The sequence below is a fragment of the Pogona vitticeps genome, chromosome 4 (assembly GCF_051106095.1).
Source record: "Pogona vitticeps strain Pit_001003342236 chromosome 4, PviZW2.1, whole genome shotgun sequence".
NCBI lineage: Eukaryota > Metazoa > Chordata > Lepidosauria > Squamata > Agamidae > Pogona > Pogona vitticeps.
In genome coordinates this window covers 181,947,043-181,970,702 of record NC_135786.1, presented here as the reverse complement: position 1 = coordinate 181,970,702, position 23,660 = coordinate 181,947,043, and the positions used below count along the sequence as shown (strand labels likewise).

Below are 23,660 nucleotides of genomic sequence, written 5' to 3'. Positions count from 1 at the left end.
GAGACTGCAGCTTACCCACAAGCTATCAACTACAAAGGCTCAGTCCAATTACATCTTTAAAGATGCCAGCTTTTAAAAGTGAATGGACCTGTGTAAAGATCACATACATTTATATGTCTGCTATGCTAAAAATCCCAAGGGAAGCATTTACACTGAAGTTTCTGCAGCAGTTGTCTGCACTATAGAACATAAATATAAACTAATAATTGGCAGTCAGGATCAAGTATTATAGTAGCCAATGGGAACTTTGACAAAGATGTTACATCAACTGTTGTTGCTGTTAAGAAAAACAACCAAATCTAACCCAAACATTCCACTCAATTCAGAGCCTGGTGCCAAACACAGTATTTCATTATATAGATATTTTATTACAGCATAAACCAATAGAACAAGCGAAATATTTTCAATATTTAGGTTTATTGTTTCACTACAAATTAAACTGGTCTTACCATCATAAGGCGGTGGGGTTTTTTGGCAAGGAATCAACTTCCTGCATTAGTCCACTTCCATTTCTGTAGAGGACATCAATATGTCCCTGTTGTTCTCCAAGTTTTCCAGGCGAAAGTCACTAACCAGCTCCTTTCTGGGTCCCTGTTTGGATTACAGCAGCCAACTACAAGACAGACTGCATAATTGCCCTCTTTCTGCACCAGATTTTAGGCATCCAGAATATGATTAGACTTGCAGCATTATTAAGTGAACTTGAGCTTCATTTTCCCACTACTCTTGCCTGGTTATCCACTATTAAATTTTGGCTTCGCTTACACTTTCAGAAATCTTCCCAATCTGTTTTGACTGATTTATTAAGTGATCCCTTTATCTCCACATGGCACTCTTTTATTAACTCTAAAACCACTTCCATAGGTATTACTGTAACCTGAATTCCCTGACAAATTGTAGAGAAACTCAACTTTACCATATTATCCACCAAAGAATTAGGGACATTGAACTTCAGACTCTGGCAGCTAATTTGGATTTAATTTGCTCTCCTCGTTTTTATGGTTTGCCCCCTTTGTCCATAACTGGTGCCAATTATTTCACCAATCTCATTAACCCACTGTGGCGCCGGGCATTTATGCTGGCCACATTTAATATATTTCCCTCAGTTGTTCTTTCCAGCAGATGTCGTAACGTCCCCTTTAACAACCGCCAGTGCAAGCACTGCTTAGCGGAACTGAACTCAATTTTACATATTCTTCTTCACTGCCATAAATTTTGCGAGCTCCATCAATTACTATTTAGCTCTGTTATTTCAGATTTCTCTGGCTCCCCTGAGAGCTTAATCCGAATGATGTTAGCAGATAAACAACCTGATTTGACTGAACATGTACAGTGGACCCTTGACTTACAGACAGCTTGACTTACAGACTTTTTGAGTTACAGACTTCTCTGGCCGCAAAATTTAGGTTTGATTTGCAGCCTGAGAATTGACTTACAGACCAGAAAAAAACCAAAATGGAACAATAACGGCCTGTTACGGGATTAATCGGTTTTCAATGCACTGTAGGTCAATGGAGACTTGACCTACAGACTTTTTGACTTGAGAACCGCCTTCCAATACGGATTAAGTTCTCAAGTCAAGACCCCACTGTAACTGAATATCTTACTATTGTAATAAACTAGGCTGCCTGATTCAAGGAGCCTTGATCATAACTTGACCATATTTATCTTAATGCAGTGCAAAGTATAATCTTGATTGCACTGGTTTTAATGCCAATAAAGGTTTTGATTGATTGATTGCAGCATAAACCTGAGTATATCTCCTACACCTTCAGCAGCACTGGACACAGATCTACAAGAGAAAGAGTTTGGAAGAGTTATGTACTTTGGATTGCTACTTCTAGACTCCTCCAGCTGGCCATACTGGCTGGGGCATTCTGGGCATTCAAAAAAGCTCTGGTCAAGAATTACTAATGAGGCAACTAAACCCAAGTCAAAGGTAGTTTAAGCTCTTGCACCAGTCTGCAAAATCAGGACCAATGATGAGCACAAGCTCTAGCTAGACAAATGATTACAACTAAGTTCAACAACTTACACAGAAACCAAGAGTTAAATAAAAGACATTCTCTAAACCTATCTACACTGCCTTGAATTTCATGATGTATGAAAAGTTGAAAGACAGAAATTTACATGCAGGATTACAGGTATGCAGGGAAGGATGGATATAGATATACATCTACAAAAGAAAGGCAATGGATATCCCCATATTATAAATGGATCAATTGTAGTTCATAGCTAAGCTCCAATTTATACCAGATGTTTCCCACTTTGTTTCCAAAACAGTTAAGATTTCACTTATACTCATGACAAAGGGATTTCTGGGTCAAGGGCTGGGTCAGATTTGCAACCCACTGGCAGAGCAAATTTAAGAACTACAGACTATCAAAACTCTTCTTCTAAATTACAAACATTTGTGAACACATTAGAAACCTATTTTACTGGCTGGAATCAAAGAAAATTGTACAGTACAGAATATGGTCATAGCTAATGTGTGGCATTACTGTGTGATCAGCAGTTTTCAGTGAAGCAATTTCATTCTTACATTTTACAGTTTCTTTGTCTTCTGTCAGGAAATATGCACCCACATAATGAAAAACAGGAAATGCTGAAGAAACCATTTTACCGATGTTAGTTTCAATGGTATTCAATATATGAACTCTGCTTGTTAGCAACTGGTTCTACTGTACAGCAAAAATGACAGAATAGTTCTTTCAGAAATTTAAGAAACAAAGTTCTGCTAAGTCTATTATTTTGAGAAGTAAAGTTGTTTTGACTCTCAGCTGTGTTTATCTTTGGCAAGGATAGTGTAGGCATTTGAGTTTTCCTTACATTCCTGGGATTGCTTCTGGATTAGCATCTTCAGATAAAAAAAAAAAGAATGTTAAGTTCTGCAAACCTACTACCCCTAAAAGGATTTTGATAGACAATGACAATAGGCAGACACACTTAACTATAATCTGAACAAATGAAAAGTACATTTTTGTGTCCAAAACTTTACAAAAGGGAAGAAGTGAGACACTGCTGCGTATACTTAAAGGGAACCCTTCCTGGATGAGGAGGCCCTGACAACATTGGTTCATGTGCCGGTTTGCTCATGGATTGACTACTGTAATACTCTCTACTTGTGGCTTCCCTTAAAGCTGACCCAGAGGTTACAACAGGTGCAGAATGTGGGGGCCAGGTTGATTACTGGAGGAATTTTGTTCATATATACCTAGTTCTGGGTCTCCTGCTCTGGCTATCTGTTGTGTCCATGGCTAGGCTCAAGGTGTTAGTTTCAACATACAAAGCCGTTAACAATTTAGGAGCATCTCTCCCAAAGAAATGCTGCCCATTCCACTCCATCTTCCTTGTCCTCACTGCTGTGGGCGGCCATGCTGAGGTAGGCAAGGGAGACCTCATCTGGAATATGGGACTTGGATGTAGACCCTGTACTTTGGAATGGCCTTCCACTAGAGATCAGGCAGGCCTCCTCCCTTCAGACAGCTAAAAATCTTATTATTTAAGGAAGCCTTTAAGAATAGTCTCCCCCTCAGGTAGTGTACCCTTCGGCCTTGTGCCACCTGAAGGCTGTCGCCTTCACTTGGTTCTATTTCATTTATTTACTTCATTTGTTTTACAAGTTTGAGCTTTACTGTCTATTTATTATGTTGGGGAATGGTGGGTGGGGTTTACAGTTTATATTAAAATGTAAGGACTGCCTAGATAAGTGGTCCCACTAAGTTGCATGGGATATAAGTGTCAATACTAAATATAAATATAAATCCTTATGCTCCTTTACATGGAATTGTTGATGCACACTCAGAGGCACTGTGCTCACATGTTTTTACTCTCATGAAACCACACAGCAGCTCTATGCACATTGCTTATACATAAGGAGATATTCCTTTCATTGAAGTGAAAAGGAAGAAACCACATGTCCACAATGAAAGCATATTGGAAATTAAGCAACTTTAACCCATTTTACTTTGATACTCAGGATTTCTGTCTCTTTGTCTGTCTTCAACTCCATTATAAATGTTTTCAAAACACCAATACAGTATAGCTCTGAGGTTTGTAACTTTGTACAAGCTCAGCAGTTAACCATTTGTATGCTATTGTGTTCAGCATTAACCTTAAATACATATACTGTATCATTGCACTGACTGTTCCAAAGAACATATTAGAAAAAAATGTGTGTTTGTTTTAATACTTTCTAAAGAGTTACCTTCCTGCAAGTCTATCTATAGTTAGTTCAGAGACAATGCAAGAAGAGCACAAATGCAGGATGATTCCAACTTTTACACAATGCAAAAAGAATTAGAAATACAATACTTTCTCACTTCCTGTCATTCACACTCTTTCCCAATGTCTAAATCATCATCTCCCTACCACTGCTAACAGGAGGACATGCAAGAAAATTTATGCAGCTCATCACAAGCTATGGGGTTGGGGGGGCAGAAGTTAAAATTAATTCCTATTTGGCATTAAAAAAGAAGTATGGAGAAATGCATCTTTATCCTTCTACCTAGAGCGTCATACGGATGTCGGCCAGACAAGAAAAAAGGTGCTAGTGAACCTCAAACTTTTAGAGCTTGTTTGTAAATCAATAAAATGACTACCTTCCAGATTGCTGAGTAGGTCTATAAACTGTTCCTGTCTAAGCTCATCCACAGCTGTGGTGCTGCCTACTGTTGTTCTGGGGTTGTTTTAGGTTATTCTGGGTCATTCTAGCATTCTGTTGCAAATTTGAATGGATCATTTCAGTATTTGTGTCCACATGAGGGGAGTATTTGTTGCCAGATGTGCACATACCATGTACAGGTATCACCTGTCCACACACATCTGGAATTGCTCCCAATCTCACTCCCAACAGAGACTGCCCTCCCCTTTGCTTATGTTCTCTACTTTCTTCCTGTCTACTTCATTCCTCCCTTGTTTGATCCATCCATGGGGCACAAAGAGATGGAGACTGACCAACAGAAAAAAGCTTATGAAGAAAAGCAATCAAATCACATCCCACACCAAGTACAGTATGCCCAGAACTACACAGTACTAAGGTCAATGCAGGAAGATCCTGCACTGGAGAAAATCAATGCACAGCAGAACAAAAATACTCCACCATACAGCAGAAGCATTTAAAAAATCCCAAAAAGCAAAGGGGTTTTTTTGTGTGTGGGGTTCCCAAATGAACTCTATTGTCAGTCGTTTTTCACTTGTTGTAGTTTAAGCTCAGCATTGTGTGGATATTGGGATGTGGTACCAGTCTTGTGAAATAAAAGTCAAACAAATAGTGTAGTGTGGACAGGCTACCTTGCTTTACTATGAAGGTAACACATTATGGAGTAAGGAGAGCAAATCTCAGATGACTAAAATAATAAGATTCATCATACAGTCTCTTTAACAGCTTACCCCCTCCCTCTCTTGTGTAAAACACACACACACACCACAACACATAGACACACAAAGAATACTATCTCTAATAACATCAGCAGAAATTAAATGCTGTATTGATCTCACTAGACAAAAGCAGAAAATAAATAAATAAATAAATAAATAAATAAATAAACAAACACACACACACACACACACACACACACACACACACACACACACACACACACACATATACATACATACATACATACATACATACATACATAATGCTGGCAGATATCCTAATCAGCCTCATGGAACTCAGTGGAATTTATTTCTGAGGAGATGTGTACTACTGGATAGCAATCTTGTTACTAAACCCTAGTGCTATGTTATCTTAGTTGTCACTAAATCCTAATGCTGTGTTATCTATGAACCTTTATAACTGTTTCATATTTTACTTTTGCATAAGGCATAACTTACATGAGCAATGCTAGAACACTAAACTCTTCAGAAATTAAAGATTCCCTTCTGTGAATGGCAATGTCCGCTTTTGGAGCCCGCACTGCCTTTCCAAAGTTACAAAGGTTTTGTGAGTAAACCATTTGTGTGTGCAATTAAATATGCAAGACAGCTAGCCAGGGTAACCTATGAACCAGAACCTCTCTATCTTGCCAGTGACAGACCAGCCTCCCAATACAAGAGAACTTCCCTGGGGCCTCAAGGTCACTAGACCAATTAGCTGGGTAGAACTGAAAGTGTGAAGAAAAAGTAAAGAGCCCAGAAGAGAAAAGCAACTAAGAAAGCAACCACTAAACATGTGGCCAATGCTCTCCTAAATTACACAGTCCTAAATAATATTAAGAAGGTAGGGACCTTGGATTAAAGCTGCCAATCTTACATCTACTTCTGATGCCAATCCAGCACTGTTCACTTTTATGAAAACAGAGATGGGGTTTTATTGTCAGTTACAACATTTAATTGATACCCATCAACAGAACTATGATTTCTATATTATCCAGGCCATCTTATACTTGTTGCATGCTGATGGACAGAAGGACCAGATTTTGCCATTTTAAGATGCAACCGAATACATACTTTTCTAGTTTAATATCCCGATTCTGTTAGCCTTTCACTTTCCAATAAATTAGTCTATTTCAGCACATGTAAAACAAACAAACAAACAAACAAAAAGTATTGTGGCACCTTTCAAACTAATAGAGGTGTTTGAGTGTGAGCTTCTGCGGATTATAATTCATTTCCACAAACCCAGGTTACAATTCACTTAAACAGGTCACACACATTCATATATCTGCTGGTTTTAAAGGTGCTGCAGCATTTTGCTTTGCTTTTGTTATATCATGACAGCAGCCTATATTTCTGTATATTAATGTATGCTCCCAGGATCTGTTTTCTCTCGATTGCCAACTCCGGTAGCAGCGCTGAATGCCATCGTCTTTCTGAATGGCTGACTACACACTTGATTCAGTGCCACACAAAAGCAGTTTGATGAAATGCGTCCCTCCCCTGGGACGCCATAGTTCACGTGCATCATTAGTCTGGGAGGCAGTAGTCCTTTTTACAGCCTGTGAGTGAGTGCCAGATCCTATCTATCTAATCCTCAAAGTGGCTAGAAGCAAAGCCTCTGCAACAAGGAGCATGGGGGTGGGGTGAGGAGAAAAAGCAGCATCCTTCAGAGCTACCACAGCCCAGATCTCTCTCTCCGCCTACCCCTGTGCCCAGAGCCCCAAATGCTTGGCTCATTCAGCCCAGAAAGAGGAGGGATAAGACCGTCAGTTTGGCTGTTTGTTCTTCTTTAGCAGACAATGTGGGGGGGGGGGGGGCTTTATGCAGAGCCCCTTCCTTCTCCTTCCCTCCCTAAACTAAAGCAGCAATCACATGTCACATGGGGAGGGGAGGCAACATCAAATGATTTTTTTTTTTAAATGAAGCGGCTTATCTATGTAATTAAAAAGTTAATTCTAAAGAAAAGTAGTACAAAGAAAAGAAGAGTCCCACATAAATCTGGAGCAGAGTCTCAGACCGGGTGATCCGTCCACCCGCTTCTTCACTTCAAAGCACTTATTTCTTCTTTCGCCCCCCCCCCACCCCGTTCCCCGCGCGCGCATCCCATTCCAACCCACCGCCCAAGTTTCATCCTCCACAAAGCCAGGGGGCGGCCCCTTCCTCCTCCACAGCAAAAGGCAAGCTCTTCTCCCCTCTCTCTACACACACACGCACACACACGGACACACACAACTTCGCCGCTAGCAGAAGATGAAAGGAAGAAGAAGAAAAAAAAAAACAGACGGGGGCGAGGCAAAGGGGGATGAATGCAAATTGCAAACAGAAAGGCCGGGAAGAGGAAAAATAAAAGAAAGCCATATGGGTGAGGGGGGGGCAGGAGAGATGAGGAAGGGCCAGGGCGCAGAGGGATCGACGCCGGGCCGGGATTGGGGGAGGGGGGGCAAGGCGAGAAAGAAAGAAAAACTCTCCCGACCTCCCAATCAGCCCCCCCCAGCGGGGGGCAAAATAGACCCGCGAGGCACCCAGTCGTCTCCTTTGGGAGTCACGCTTGGGTTTCTTTTGACTAATTTCGCCCACGTGGGGCAACGGCACGCACACACACACCACGACCCTAAGGCTGCGTGATCGGGCTCGACCTGGCCTCCGGGCTGGGGCGTCTGCTCACGCCTTCATCTTTGGCTTTCCCGCGCCGCTTCCGTCCACTGACATTTTGCCCCCGGGGAAGAAGCCTCCACCGCTCGAGGCGGCTTCCTACGAGGCGGCAACCCCGGCTTCGCGGAGCTCCCTCACACCCAAGCAGCCCAGGCTGGCCGGACTTTGCCCGGGTCTCGCGAGGGAGCAGGCGGCGTGGAGGATGCGCAGGCAGGGGGTGGGGGGACGCGGAAGGCACCCCCGCCTTCCCACCGAAGAGCTCTACCGGACACACACACCCCCGGCGGAGAAAGCCCCGCTCCCTCCGCATGTGCGCAAAGGCGGTTTTCGGAGCCGGCTGGTTCACGTGCGCCGAAGACTCGGGCGCCCGGTCTCCGCCGGCCCAGCAGGCAGAATAAGCTTCCCGCCGAGTCCGGGGGGGGGGGAAGGGGGCCAACCGTGAGGAACGCCCGCCGCAACGCGGCGTTTGCAAGACTCACCTCGAAGCTGGCATTTCGCCACAGCGAAGAAGAAGAAGAAGAAGAGCAAAGCCGGCAGCACCCGTCGCCGGGAGCGGCACGAAGGGTAGCCCATCTCCGCCGGGGTTGCGGCAGCCGCGGCGGCTCCACAGGTGGAAGGGCAGGCAGGAAGCGGCCGCCTGAGCCTCCCTCAAGCCTTTCTGCGGCGGCTTCCCTCACGCACCGCGGCGAGGCAGGCAGCCGCGCTCAGCCCGGTCTTGTCACCCGCCCTTCTCTCTGCCGCCCTCTGCAGCCAGTGAGCTTTGCCTCCTGCGAATGCCGAGAGGGTCTGGCGGAAACCATTCCCGCACGGGTGGGGTTGCTCCAGAGCACGTCGGGATTGGGAAAAGCGACCGAGTTTCCCTCAGGGAACCTCAAGGAGAGGCGTTCCCGGCTGTGCCGGGATTCGAAGGCACCCCGGGGCCGTATTTCGGCCGCCCGAGACCCTTCCCAGGCCCTAGGTCGCCTCTCGATCCCCTCATCTCTACCCTGACTTGTGGTTCGTCCCAGCAGTAGCTGTGGTAGCGGCAGACGCTGAAATGGGGCTGGGGGTTTTAGTTGGAGGAGGGGGACATTCTTGAGCTGCTTAGCGTTATTTTAAGCCGACTCCCAAGAAAACAAGAACAACGGGCGCGACAGAGGCGCTTGCACTCGGCTTTGCCGTAATCTTTGCATTCCGCTTAAGGAATCCATAGCAAATCTGCGCTGTGCCTGGAAATGAGAGATAGGCAAAACTCTTCCAGGGGATCCGCTCGCCCTCAGCCTTCCTCTGGTACAGGGGGAAAGTCCACAGCCTAAGCGGCGCAGAGGATGTTCTCCTTTGCCTGGGATGGAATTAGTTCCAAACTATAGCTTATACCTGGATATCAAGAAGTTAAGAAAGTAGATATGGAGAGGTGTTCAAGAGGTGTTTTGAGGAATATAAGGTGGTCTTTGGGATACTGCCTCTGCCATGCAGTTGTTTTTAGGGCATAGTTTGGAACCTGGAAGAGAAGTACTGTACTAAGAGAAACAGACTGACTGCACATGAGCTACTGTATTTCAATCAGTGCATTGTAAAATCTGTGTCTTAACTGTAGGATGTATAAAGAGTTTCTCCAGGCAGTTTACCCTGAATATAACAAAATAGTTCAGATCAATATAGAGATTTAAAAGTTAGCTAAAAGAACTAGTCTGATATAATTTGAATTGCATTTTTAGAAAGCATAGCGCCATTAGGAGGAGTAACATTAAAAACCCAATTCATTTTCAGCCACACATCTGGAATAAGGGGAGCAAGGGTGTTCAGATAAGTCGATCAGCAGAAACACTGCTTCTTTTACAAATGTAATACTGGCCAGAATCCTAGTGAATAGCACAAGGGTGATTTTGTAAGCATTTCCTCTCTGCAGGCTCACCATTGCATGCCAAGTATTGTACTGGTTGCATAATCAGGCATGTGAGTGTTTGCACAACTGACTACATGAAGGAAAAGAATCACTGTGTGATTGCCTTTATAGATACAGTGTTTGTCCAGTCCATACACTATCATTTGCTCTAAAGATGGGTACCACTGAATTGACTTTGAAGTCAATAGTAAATCCACATACTGGTGTGGCATGTTTCACTTCATGCCTCACTCAGTGCTGTAGAGACAGAGATGTGCATGTAATTACACCCCTGAAGGATTTATTTGGATGGACCTAAAGTTAGTATGGCAGGGACGTGGTGGCGCTGCGGGCTAAACCGCAGAAGCCTGTGCTGCAGGGTCAGAAGACCAAGCAGTCGTAAGATCGAATCCACGAGACGGAGTGAGCGCTCGTCGCTTGTCCCAGCTCCCACCAACCTAGCGGTTCGAAAGCATGCAAATGCAAGTAGATAAATAGGGACCACCTCGGTGGGAAGGTAACAGCATTCCGTGTCTAAGTCGCACTGGCCATGTGACCACGGAAGATTGTCTTCGGAGAAAACGCTGGCTCTATGGCTTGGAAATGGGGATGAGCACCGCCCCCTAGAGTCAAACACAACTGGACAAAAATTGTCAAGGGGAACCTTTACCTTTACCTAAAGCTAGTATGAGATTTGAATGCTTGTTGAATTGATTCATACTCAAGGCCTGCTTCCATCTAATTCTAGCATGAGAGAGCTACAGAGTCAAATTCCTGGAAAACTCAGTCATATCACGATATGCAACATAGGGAAACTTAGAGGTCCAAATGAGGCCCCCACCATCCCTTTTCTGAAAAATTTATATTTTAGGATTACGAAGTTTCCTTGTGCCCTCACGGGGGCTTTGGGGAGAATTTAGCTGCGTTTTGAGGGTACCCACAAACACTCTTAAAATATTTAACTGCTGGAGTGTGCAAGGGCCTTTTTCAGTTAAAAAACAAAACAAACAAACAAAAACAAAGTAAGAAAAAAGGGTGTTGCAGTTGTAAAGCAGATGTGGAATGCCGAGTACTGTACAGGGTAGTCATGGATTTCAGGATTTCCTTGGATTTAAGGATGTTGCCCACTCTTAATTATATAAATATGTAAGATATATATAAAACATTGTGTATGTGAAGATTAAAAAAAATGAAACCCAAATGTGACTCACAGAAAATGTCTTTACAATATCAACTGACTTTTCACCTTATAGTAGAGATGAATTCTGGATGGTACATAATGTGGCCTGGTAATTTTCGTCATGTTTCAGAAACCAAACGTGTCCAAGATATGTTGCCCTGAAGCCAGCAATTGAAGACAATAGAACCCTTTTAGAATTCTGCTGATAACCTCATTGCCAGTATAATCCTGATTCAGAGATGTGTCAGCGGCAGAAGGTTTGGAATATCCAGAACCCTGTTCTGCTCATAGAAGTCCCTTCAGCTGGCAGAAATGTCAATGTGTTCTCAGAACCTTCTTCTGTAGGCAGATCAGAAACCTTCCAGTAGAGGGATCTGGAGTAAGGGTGGGGCAGGGGGAGTAAAGCCAGAGGTAAACCTGCTCCAGTCCAGGAACACAGCCACTGTACTAGCAGTGCCAAGGTGAGGATAAGGTAAAGGTCAAGGTTCCCCTTGACAATTTTTTTGCAGTCATGTTCGACTCTAGGGAGCAGTGCTCATCCCCGTTTCCAAGCCATAGAGCCAGCGTTTGTCCGAAGACAATCTTCCGTGATCACATGGCCAGTGCGACTTAGACACGGAATGCTGTTACCTTCCCACCGAGGTGGTCCCTATTAATCTACTTGCATTTGCATGCTTTCGAACCGCTAGGTTGGCAGGAGATGGGACAAGTGACGGGTGCTCACTCCATCAAGTGGATTCGATCTTACAACTGAAGATCTACAGACCTTACAGCACAGAGCCTTCTGCGGTTTAACCTGAAGCGCCACCACGTGAGGCGTAGTCCTAAATAAGTTCCAACAGCCTAGTCTGGGAGGGATTTAGGATTGCCTTCAAAATAATCCACTCTGAAAGAATTCTCAAGTTTGTTCTGAGCATTTTCTCAGTTCCTCTTTTAGGAAAGTTAGAATTATATGTCTGCAAATAGGGAGACATGGTTACTCCAAAATTTAATTCCAAGATTCTGTTAATGTTAAAAAAGTTACAAGAATGATAATATAAATTTCAAGCCTATATAATTTTGTTGATGCCTAAAACAGGTAGATAATAATGACTCAAAGCAACAGCCTTTACACCCTTTAAAATAAAAAGTTAAGCTGCTTAAATCCAATGGAAGGAACTTGGAGAAAACAGCATGGAAATTGTGGTATTGTTTTGGAAACAACCGTGATGTGTTTTTCACTAAACATTTTCCCATTATAAGCAACGCAGTGAGCAACATAAGATATTAAGAGATGGAAAAGTAGGAAAATACTGCTATCCATGTAATGAATTCCACAAGGGTATTAAATTTTTGTATACTCAACCAAATGATTAAGTTCGGAGTATTACTTAGAATCTGTACATGAGATACAAAACGAAGATCTCCTTTACTCACTTCAGAAATCTTAAATTTCAGATCTGTCTTGAAGGAGGAAAGGAAAACATCCGCAGGAGGAAAAGTCAACAGAGTTCCAGAAACAGTATGTTAGCGGATAGAGACAAATCCTCTTTTCAGGGACATGAGGCAAAAAACAAAGGGAAAATTTGGGGAAAGAAAATATAATAGAAGACAACTATAACCATACCCGGAAAACTGTACTCTCTACCTTCTCTTTTTTGTTTACTATTTTAAATTAACAATTAAACAAAAATTCTATACCATTCTTTCGTCACAAGAAGTGATCCCAGGATGTTGTATTCTAAAGTTGAAAGAACAGTGGATAGAGTTCGACAGCATACAGTACTTCTACTGCATCCCCCAGGTTCTGCCAGCAAAATTTGGACTTAGTTCCCCCTCTACATGTGTAACTCCATGGCATCAAAATCCAACTCCAGAGGGCTCTCAACCCTCATGAACAGACTTTTTTTAAGGGTACAAGAGTGGCTGCTGAAGGAAAGATCTTTCCATCTTCCAGTTCCACTGGCAGAAGCAACAAGATTAGGCAGAAGTATACAACTGAATCCTTTTACAACTACTAAACATCAAACAAATGCAAGAAAAAAATTGCAAATACATTTTTTTCAAAAAAATTAAGATCTATTTAGATATAATTACCAGAATCCTACTAGTATTCATGTGAGTTTTGTGAGGCTTGCCATGGCTAATTGTGGCTAATTGACAAGCTACCAAGCATGCCTGGTCATGTGCCCAACTGTGCAACCAAGCATCTCATGAGGTGGCACCTCATTAGTTGTGCCAAGTTACACAAACATCAACACAATCCCAAGTTTTTTTAAAAAAATCATGTTGTCTCAGAATTTTACATGGACACATAAAAAACAACTTTTTATTTATTTTCCTTTTATGTAATTCTGTTTTGAATTAGGGATGTTGTGGTGCTGTGGGTTAAACTGCAAAGCCTCTGGGCTGCAAGGTCAAAAGACAAGCAGTTCGAATCCACGCAACGGAGTGAGCTTCTGTCACTTGTCCCACCTCCTGCCAACCTAGCAGTTTGAAAGCATGTAAAAATTTGAGTAGATAAATAAAAATAGGTACCACCACGCTGAGAAGGTAATGGCGCTCCATGTCTAGTTGTGGTGGCCACATGACAGCGGAAACTGTCTTTGGACAAACGCTGGCTGTACGACTTGGAAAGGGGGTGAGGACCACCCCCTAGAGTCAGACACAACTGGATAATTTGTCAATGGGAACCTTTACCTTTACCTTATTTTGAATTAGGACTGTTTAATAGGATTCAAATATACACCATACTTCACTCTAAACTGGAAAAGATAAGGTAGCTGAGTGCACTGCTACATTTCCCTCCCTCAAAATATTGCAATTTTGGAAGCACAAGTTTCTTTTCTGAGCCTTTTTCATCTGTGAGATTGACACAATTAGTATATTTTAAATACATAATATTAGAAAGACTTTAAATCTGAAACATTCATCAAAGTTGGAAAGAGAACGAGAACTACCCCAAAAAGTGATGTAACCTGTTGTGGAATTATTTTCTACAAGGGAAATGTAAGACAACCAAAATCTCAGATTATTGTATCATCTGGCATCAACAAGAAAATAATATTTGCAAAAATATTCAATATAAACTGATGGCCGGGTAAAGGGGATTTAGTTATTTACAAAGATTGTGTTTCTGTGTAAACAAAAGCTGTTGATTAAAGATATGTTACTGAGAATGACAAACATGTGGAATCAGACCTAATTAGGTGTCTCAAGTTCCCTATCTTGCTTTTATCATCAGTGCCTCTGTTTAGACAAGTAAAACAAAAAATCTCAGGTGTGTTTGATTTGCTGTCACTGATTCAACATTTTGGTTTGTTCATTTACCAAGTTAATATTCTGTCCTTGATCTTCTGCATAGGTACTTTGAGTACACCACTGATTATATCTTCTTAATTAAATAATTCTTCACTCATAGATGCGAAGCAATCATGATCAAACCTACCATTAAAATGCCTTCTCTTGTATACATCATGAACTCTTCTTCAGTCCACGATTATTTAATTAAAAATACCCAGTCAACAATTTTGTTTCCTCCGCTTCAAGCATGCTATGAGATTCAGTATTATGCATCGCCTTTTAAAAATATTCTGATACCTAAGAGACAGATTAAATCAAGGTTATTGATGGCTCTGATGATATACAAACACAGGTCAGATGTTACAGAGCCATTGGTTCCATGGTAAATGGTGAACTGTTTGTCCTTCATCTGGATGGTTTGTATATCATGCTTCCAAGGAGAACCCCTCCAAAATACTGCTACTTTTCTTGGTTTTTGAAGTTTATTCTTCCCATCTTGATTATAGTATTGTTGTTGATTTAATTGTTGTTTTTATCTGTTTGTAATATATTATGAGCAGCTCTGAGTAGACTCCTATCTAGAAGGGTGGGATAAAAATCCAATAATAAATAAATAGATAAATAAATAAATAAATAAACAAACAAACTGTTCTGTTCATCCAAAACAACAAAAGAGTACTTCTCATAGGTAATGGATTTTAAGTCCCCATTCATAGCCAAGGCCTAGACAACAAGGGTATCTCATAACAATAAATTATTGCAAGAGAAAATTCACACCACCTTTAACTATTGGGGGCTTGCAGTCAAACTCAGATGAAATAGAGATGTCCAAGAGGAGTAGCATCAAAACTCCAAGCTCCACTGCACCTCTGGAAATAGCACCAGTGCAAAGTCCAGTTCCTCACAAGTAACTTCAAAATAAACTTACAAATAATTATTCAAGTGATGAAATTTAATCTCAGGGAGAATGATGATCACTAACTTGTGTGATTTCTTGGCAAAGGATACTCATACTTATAGTGCTTACTCTAGGGAAACAGCAGCCAATTCTTTCAGTAAGACCTTTATAGATTTGTTTTTATTTTATATATGTTATTTATTTAACTTTGGACAAATGCTGTTATTTATGTTGCATAATTAGCACAGTATTTTCTCAATGGAATAAATCAATTCCTTGCATTCTCATAACTAAATTACTTATCTAAAATTCAGCATCTTTATTTTCTCTTAAAGCAATTTCCCGTCATCATAAGGACAATGTTAGAAATTATTTAAAACACTAGAATTAGAAGAGAAAATCAAATTAAATTTATTTCAGTGTCATGTTCCATTCACCTGTGGAATGCAGTTTTTAACCCTGGTGTGCAAAGATTGTGTTCTGAATCAATTGCTTTAAATATTAATATACAGTGTTATCACTTTATTTACTATTTATTTATGATTAAATAAAGAATGTGTGGTAACTAGCTGAAACAAAATGGGTGGAGACGCTTCAACAAGAAGTATACTCCCCACAAATCTTCCGGAGGCTGCACCATGAAATAAAAAATATATTTAGCTAATCAGAAGAAAAACAGGACAATGAATTCTTCTCACTCCCGTTTCACTCTCTGATATCATTGTGGCAATGCTGTTGATTCCTCATGACCTCCTCAGCAAAATATTTTACCATTATATCTGGAGAGGAGAGATATTACACAGGAATGGGTTTCAGGGCCACTGTGCTGAGCTGGTTCCATTCATCCCTGTGAAGCAGATCCCTGCCAGATTAGCACCCCAGTGAGTTGGATAGCTCATTTGAGTTGGGTACCTTGAGGAGCCAAAGGTCAGAAATTTGTACCTCCTGGAAGAAGATCCACCCTGTGTCCCAGAGTGCTCCCTAGAAGAATGAAATAGTAAACTATTTCTGGAGCCTGGAAAAGGTTGCCATAAGTCAGAATTGATGTGACAGCATATAATCATTATGATTATTTAGTATATTAATGGGAATTAAAGGATAATTACGGCTATTGACATCCCACAGCCACCTCTTGAGGAAGAGCCATTGCTGTCAATTATAGCAAGGTATCATTGTTAGAGATATGGAACTGCTAACCCTAACCATATGGAAACAATTGTCATCCAAGCCAAACTAAACCTGTAACAATGATGTTAGGCTACAGTCTTAGGAAAAATGCCAATGTACTCAACAGTAGTTCTGAATAGATACATAGAGTAGAATAGAGAAAATGGTTCCCTTCTGTATTATAATTGGGAGAAATGTGACATTAAATGAAATAAAATAAAATTATTAAATATACAGGATAATGCTGTTCATATTTTAACAAAAATATATATGTTCCTAATTTCCTTTTTAAAAGCAGTAACTTTTTTAATATACAGTTTTCATAAATTCAGTTGTGAAGGAGTTAGATAGCACCAGTTCTTTTTAGGGATGTACAGGAAGTTCATTAAGTTGTATTTCAATGTGGATATCCACATGTCACACACTGATAGACTGCTAATGGGACAGAACAGGTGTCTTTGAAAACCCATGCATCTTTAAGTTCTATAACACATTTTAAAGGAAAATGTGCATTGAGCATACCTGTATTCGTAAAATGGTAACAATGCATACATTTTAAAAATGCACCCAAATATCCTTTAACAAATGAGTAATGGGGAAAAAAATCTTTTATTTTTTAAAAAAAACACAGACAAAAACATAAACCAACATCTGTGTGGAGAGAAATATCTTGCAATCTGTGGGAAAATGAGAAACTCAATGAGAATGAAGTTAAGAGATTTTGCATGCCCCTAGTCTCTTTAGAGCAGTGATTCCCAACCTTTTTTCACTTGTGTACCCCTTAGCAACCCATTTCAATAAAGTGTACCTTTCATGTTAGCCACATTTTGTAATTAATATGGTTACTGGACTCACAAGACTGACTGAGGTGCTTGCTTATATATACATTGGTACTGGTGCAACAGCACTCGTTCACAAACCAGCGAAGAGTGACAGCTGAGCCTGTGTGAGTTGCACTGCTGGGCATCCATGCTGTAGTGGCATGTTTGAAATACATTGCTTAGGGAGGGACTCCCCACTATTCGCCAAAATAACAAAGGGGAGGAATGGGGCTTTTCTCAATAACAAAGAAAACCCACTTCACCACCAGTCACAACATTCAATTAATTTCACAGCCTTTGACTTGTATCTTGTCTTACACTGTTGATAGATGTGCCTTTCCTGCTATTTTACAGTTTTTCATGTACCCCTAAATCTACTGGTTCAGATCCCTGGAGATACGAGTACTCCAGGTTGGGAATCATTGCCTTTAGGAGCTACACAGATCCTTGGATAATGCTACTAATTGTCTCCATCCATTAGCAAACCGGAAAAACAAATAATATTCCTGTGCCTCAGTCTGAGGATTATATCCATCACAGACCTGTTGCTCTATTAAGTAATTAAGAGATTATACAACAAATAGACAGTGGAGCAGTGTTGGCGATGTGTTGCAATTAACCAATTGATGGCCTGTGTCAACTTTCTTCACAGTTCAATCACAGCTTACTTTTAATTTCTTCCTACTTAAACTAGTGGATCTCCTGTATAGGTGTGTTACTTGGCTTGTTGTATTACAATTCTTTTTAACAAATGTTTTCCTGTTTTTCCTTTCTAATTGTCCCTGCACTCCTTCTGAACTTTGTTCAAAAATATTCCCTGCAAAACTGTATAGAAGCTTTTTCAGTAATCTCTGAAGCCCACTAGATGGCAATGTTCGATTATTCTGATAAAACAGTGACTTAAAACAGTTATTAGAGCAATTGCAGTTTGTAGTAAATATATTGTTTAGGGGGAAACACCCCAAAATAATCTACCTTTAATCCAGCATTAAGCAGTCAGGAACTGGATATGGCTTACAGCAGCATTAGGGAACCTATGGACCACAATCTGGATGTGACCAAGAGAAACAAGCCCATAATCAATGTATTCGCGAAGGCTTTCACGGCCAGGATCTAATGGTTGTTGTGGGTCACCAGAGCACAGAGTGCTACTCCTGTCCTCTGAAGATGCCGACCACAGAGACTGGTGAAGAACAACCTTCAGAACATGGCCAAAGAGCCCGAAAACCCCACAACAACCACAAGCCTATAATCACTCATCCTATTTCCCACCACCAGCAATTTAAGCTCCAGAAAAGCCATCCATCTGCACAAATTGGAGACTTTCCCCCAAGCATAAACTCCTATACATAAGGGAGATCTGAGGAGGATCAAAACTAGAAATGGAAGAGTTAACTTTCCCTATACCTTGCAGATTCCACCACTCAAAACAATTGACCCTTTACTTAGCCTGGAAAAAAAGCTTTTCATTGAAACCCATTAATCATCATGTGCCATCAAGTCAATTCTGACTTACAGGGACTCTTTTCAGGGTTTTCCAGGCAAATAATGTTCATAAGTTCTTTACATTCACTTCTTCTGGGGGTGCCCTGGAATTATGCAGCTTGCCCAAGGCCACACAGGTTGGTTCTACTTGGACAAAGCACAGTAGGGAGTCAAACGTCCAACATCTGGCTCCACAGATATGTACCTAGACCACTGAGCTATCCAGCTAGCTGAAACCCATGAAAGGTGTCTTTAAAATCTAATTGAAAATGTTTGTGTGTGGAGGGGTGTACCATCTTTTTTTAATGCGTGTGAATGGACATGGGATATAAGCTGTTGCAAATCCAAAACAGAGCACTGAGCATTTCAGTTCCATGCTGACTGCCGCCAGGAAGTGTGGTATGTCTATGCTGCCGATGAATACTAAGCTGAAAGAGGGAATTGTGAACACAGAGCAAGAGCTCCCCAGAGTTCTCCAGTCTTTCCCCATATGTTGTGCTGTTGGACAGGTTTTGCATAAGAGTGTGGGAGTAATGCAGGGAAAGAAGTGTGGGTAGACTTAATAAATGTACAAAGTTGTTTGCATGTCTCATTAAAATTTGGTTTCAAATAACCTGTTTGAGCTGGAGAGATGCAATATTTAAAACTAAGTTCTTCCCACTTGCTGGGTAACATTTTGCTAACATTTCTCAGATATATGAGTATTCCGGTTAGATTGGTTTTAAAGAATAGGAAAAGGCAGTAGAAATTTTATGTCATTGCCATATTTTTCTCTTTTGACTATTGTTGTTGTTGTTTAGTCGTTAAGTCATGTCCGAGTCTTCGTGACCCCATGGACCAGAGCACACCAGGCCCTCCTGTCTTCTACTGCCTCCTTCAGTTTGGTCAAATTCATGTTGGTAGCTTCAATTACTCTGTCCAACCATCTTGTCCTCTGTTGTCCCCTTCTGCTCTTGCCTTCACACTTTCCCAACACCAGGGTCTTTTCCCCACTTGTTTCTTTATTTGTTTGTTTATGGTATTCCACTCTCCATTATCTCAAGACATAATGGGTCAAAGTAATGGAATGGAAAACGACCAGGAAACTAGGTATTGCTCCAGACCACCTTGCTTTTGCTTTGCTTGCAAACAACCAGTGATAAAAAGCTGCTTGTAATCCTACAAATCTCATTGTATCATGAAACTGGTGCGAATCTTGTCTGGTCCTTCCATAATGCTCATTTAGGAAGTAACACAATGGAGCACAATTCAATCTCTCTAATCTGAAATCTTTGTAAAGCAGCAGAATCAAAATGGTACATCAATCAAAGAAAGCTATTGTGAGGGGCAGTGTGGTTCCACCATTACTGCTGCACCAGGAGAAACATAGGATCATATCCCCAATATCTCATGGTATTATTCACTTGGGCACTTTTTGTTTGTCATTATTTTCAGCCAGCCCTATCACACAGGAGCTATTCTGAGAACATCACCAATATCGATGTGATGATTTTTTAAAATAATATTTTCATGAATTTTGAAATCTCTAGAAGTACAGAAGAAAAAATATAGAGAAAGAAAAATGTTCATACATTTCATATATATCAAGGACAACTGGCATAGCCTGTATAACCATCTAATTTTGAAATCTGTACTATATATATTATTCTAAGCAGTGCCGTTCTTTAGTTTTTGTTAACATTTTAGAATGTAAACTCTACTCATTTTATGTAATGCTTTTTATAAAGTTGGTTTTATATACCTTCTAATAATTTTTAATAATTTTATAATAATTTTTAACCCTTCATGGATTGTTGCCTTGCTGTGGTGAAGGGGCTTGAGTAAGAAGAGAAGCTATGGGCTATGCCATGCAGGGAGACCCAAGACAGACAGGTCATAGTGGAGAGTTCCGATTAAACGCAATCCACCTGGAGCAGGCTTTGGCAAGCCACTCCAGTATCTGTGCCAAGAAAACCCCATGAACAGAAACAAAAGGTTAAAAGACGCTGGAAGATGGGACCCTCAGGTCGGAAGGCGTCCAACATTCTACTGAGGAAGAGCAGAGGACAAGGACAAGTAGCTCCAGAGCTAATAAAGTGGTTGGGCCAAAGCCGAAAGGATGCTCAGCTGTGGACGTGCATGGAAGTGAAAGGAAAGTCCAATGCTGCAAAAGAAAGATACTGCATAGGAGCCTGGAATATAAGATCTATGCACCTTGGTAAACTGGATGTGGTCAAACAGGAGATGGCAAGAGTAAACATCGACATCCTGGGCATCAGTGAAATAAAATGGACAGGAAGGGGTGAATTCAATTCAGATTATTATCATATCTACTATTGTGGGCAAGAAGCCCGTAGTAGGAATGCAGTAGCCCTCATAGTCACCAAAAGAGTGGGAAAAGCTGTATGGGATATAATATCAAAAATGATAAAAGGATTTCAATACAAATCCAAGGTAGACCTTTCAACATCACAGTAATCCAAGTTTATGCACCAACCACCATTACTGAAGAGGCTGAAATCAACCAATTATATAATGACGTACAATCTTCCAGAACTGACACCAAAGAAAGATGTTCTTGTCATTATAGGGGACTAGAATGCTAAAGTAGGGAGTCAAGAGATAAAAAGAACAACAGGAAAGTTGGAATTTGGCCTTGGAGTTCAAAATTAAGCAGGGCAAAGGCTAATAGAGTTTTGTCAAGAGACCAAGATGGTCATCACAAACACTCTTTTCCAAAAACATAAAAGTTGACTCTACGCATGGAAATCGCCAGATGGGCAACACCAAAATCAGATTGATTATGTACACTGCAGCAAAAGATGGAGAAGCAGTCAGCAAAAGCAAGACTTGGAGCTTATTGTGGCTCTGATCATCAGCTTCTTATAGCAAAATTCAAGCTTAAACTGAAAAAAGTAGGAAAAACCACTGGGCTAGTCAGGTATAATCTAAACCAAATCCTTTATGAATACACAGCAGAAGTGAAGAACAGATTTTAACAAGTAGATTTGGTGGACAGAGTGCACAAAGAACTATGGATGGAGGCCTGTAACATTGTACAGGAGGCAGCAACGAAAACTATCCCAAAGAAAAGGAAATGTGAGAAAGCAAAGTGGCTGTCCAACAAGACCTTACAAATAGCAGAGAAGAGAAGGGAAACAAAATGCAAGGGAGATAGGGAAAGGTAAAGAAAATGGAATGCAGACTTCCAAAGAATAGCAAGAAAGAGAAGAGGGCCTTCTTAAATGAACAGTGCAAAGAAATAGAAGAAAAGAATAGAAAGGGAAAAACCAGAAACCTATTCAAGAAAATTTGAGTTATTAAAGGAATATTTTGTGCAAAGATTGACATGATAATGGAATGGTAGGGAGCTAACAGAAGCAGAACACATCAAGAAGAGGTGGCATGAATACACAGAGGAATTATACCAGAAAGATTTGGATGTCCCAAACAACCCAGATAGTGTGACTGCTGACCTTGAGCCAGACATCCTGGAGAGTGAAGTCAAGTGGGCCTTAGAAAGCCTGGCTAACAACAAGGCCAGTGGAGGTGATGGCATTCCAATTGAACTATTTAAAATCTTAAAAGATGAGGCTGTTAAGGTGCTGCACTCAATATGCCAGCAAGTCTGGAAAGTTCAGCAGTGGTCAGAGGACTGGACAAGATCAGTCTACATCCCAATCCCAAAGAAGGGCAGTGTCAAAGAATGCTTCAACTAACGTACAATTGCACTCATTTCACATGCTAGCAAGGTTATGCTCAAAATCCTACAAGGTAGGCTTCAGCAGTATGTGGACCGAGAACCGCCAGAAGCACAAGCTGGATTTTGAAAGGGCAGAGGAACTAGAGACCAAATTGCTAACATGTGCTGGATTATGGAGAAAGCCAGAGAGTTCCAGAAAGACATCTACTTCTGCTTCATTGACTACACAAAAGCCTTTGACTGTGTAGGCCACAGCAAACTATGGCAAGTCCTTAAAGAAATGGGATTGCCTGACCACCTTATATATCTCCTGAGAAATCTATATGTGGGACAGGAAGCAACAATTAGAACTGGATATGGGACAACTGGTTGGTTCAACATTAGGAAAGGAGTACGACAAGGAATACATCATACGAAAGGCTGGACTGGATGAATCTCAAGTCGGAATTAGGATTGCTGGAAGAAATATCAACAACCTCAGATATGCAGATGATACCACTCTGATGACAGAAAGTGAGGAGGAATTAAATAACCTCTTAATGGAGGTGGAAGAGGAGAGGGCAAAAAAAATGGTCTGAAGTTCAACATAAAAAAACTAAGATCATGGGCACTGGTCCCATCACCTCCTGGCAAACAGAAGGGGAAGATATGGAGGCAGTGACAGATTTTACTTTCTTGGGCTCCATGATCACTGCAAATGGGGACAGCAGCCTCGAAATTAAAAGACGCCTGCTTCTTGGGAGGATAATGATTACAAACCTTGACAGCATCTTAAAAAGCAGAGACATCAACTTGCCAACAAAGGTCCACATAGTGAAAGCTATGGTTTTTCCAGTAGTGATGTATGGAAGTGAGAGCTGGACGATAAAGAAGGCTGACCACCGAAGAATTGATACTTTTGAATTGTGGTGCTGGAGGAGACTCTTGAGAGTCCCCTGGACTGCAAGGAGATCAAACCTATCCATTAGGATACCAAGCCTGAGTGCTCACTGGAAGGACAGATCCTGAAGCTGAGGCCATCTCATGCGAAGAGAAGACTCCCTGGAAAAGACCGTGATGTTGGGAAAGTGTGAAGTCAAGAGGAGAAGGGGATGACAGAAGATGAGATGTTTGGACAGTGTCATTGAAGCTACCAACATGAATTTGACCAAACTGAAGGAGGCAGTAGAAGACAGGAGGGCCTGGCATGCTCTGGTCCTTGGGGTCTAAACAACAAGAAATAGTTAAAACGATGCACCCACTTTTGA

At 41.2% G+C, this 23,660-nt stretch overlaps 1 protein-coding gene across 2 annotated transcripts in view; it reads right to left on the bottom strand.

Moving 5' to 3' along the window:
- LAMA1 (laminin subunit alpha 1) overlaps positions 1-8,721 on the bottom strand; it is a 109,201-nt gene extending 100,480 nt beyond the window's left edge. For both annotated transcript variants that reach the window (XM_072999588.2, XM_072999589.2), the window contains exon 1: positions 8,514-8,721. In XM_072999588.2, the coding sequence (XP_072855689.2) occupies positions 8,514-8,607 (94 nt within the window). In that variant the 5' untranslated portion in view covers positions 8,608-8,721. The remainder of the gene's footprint in view (positions 1-8,513) is intronic.
- Positions 8,722-23,660: the final 14,939 nt, after the last annotated feature.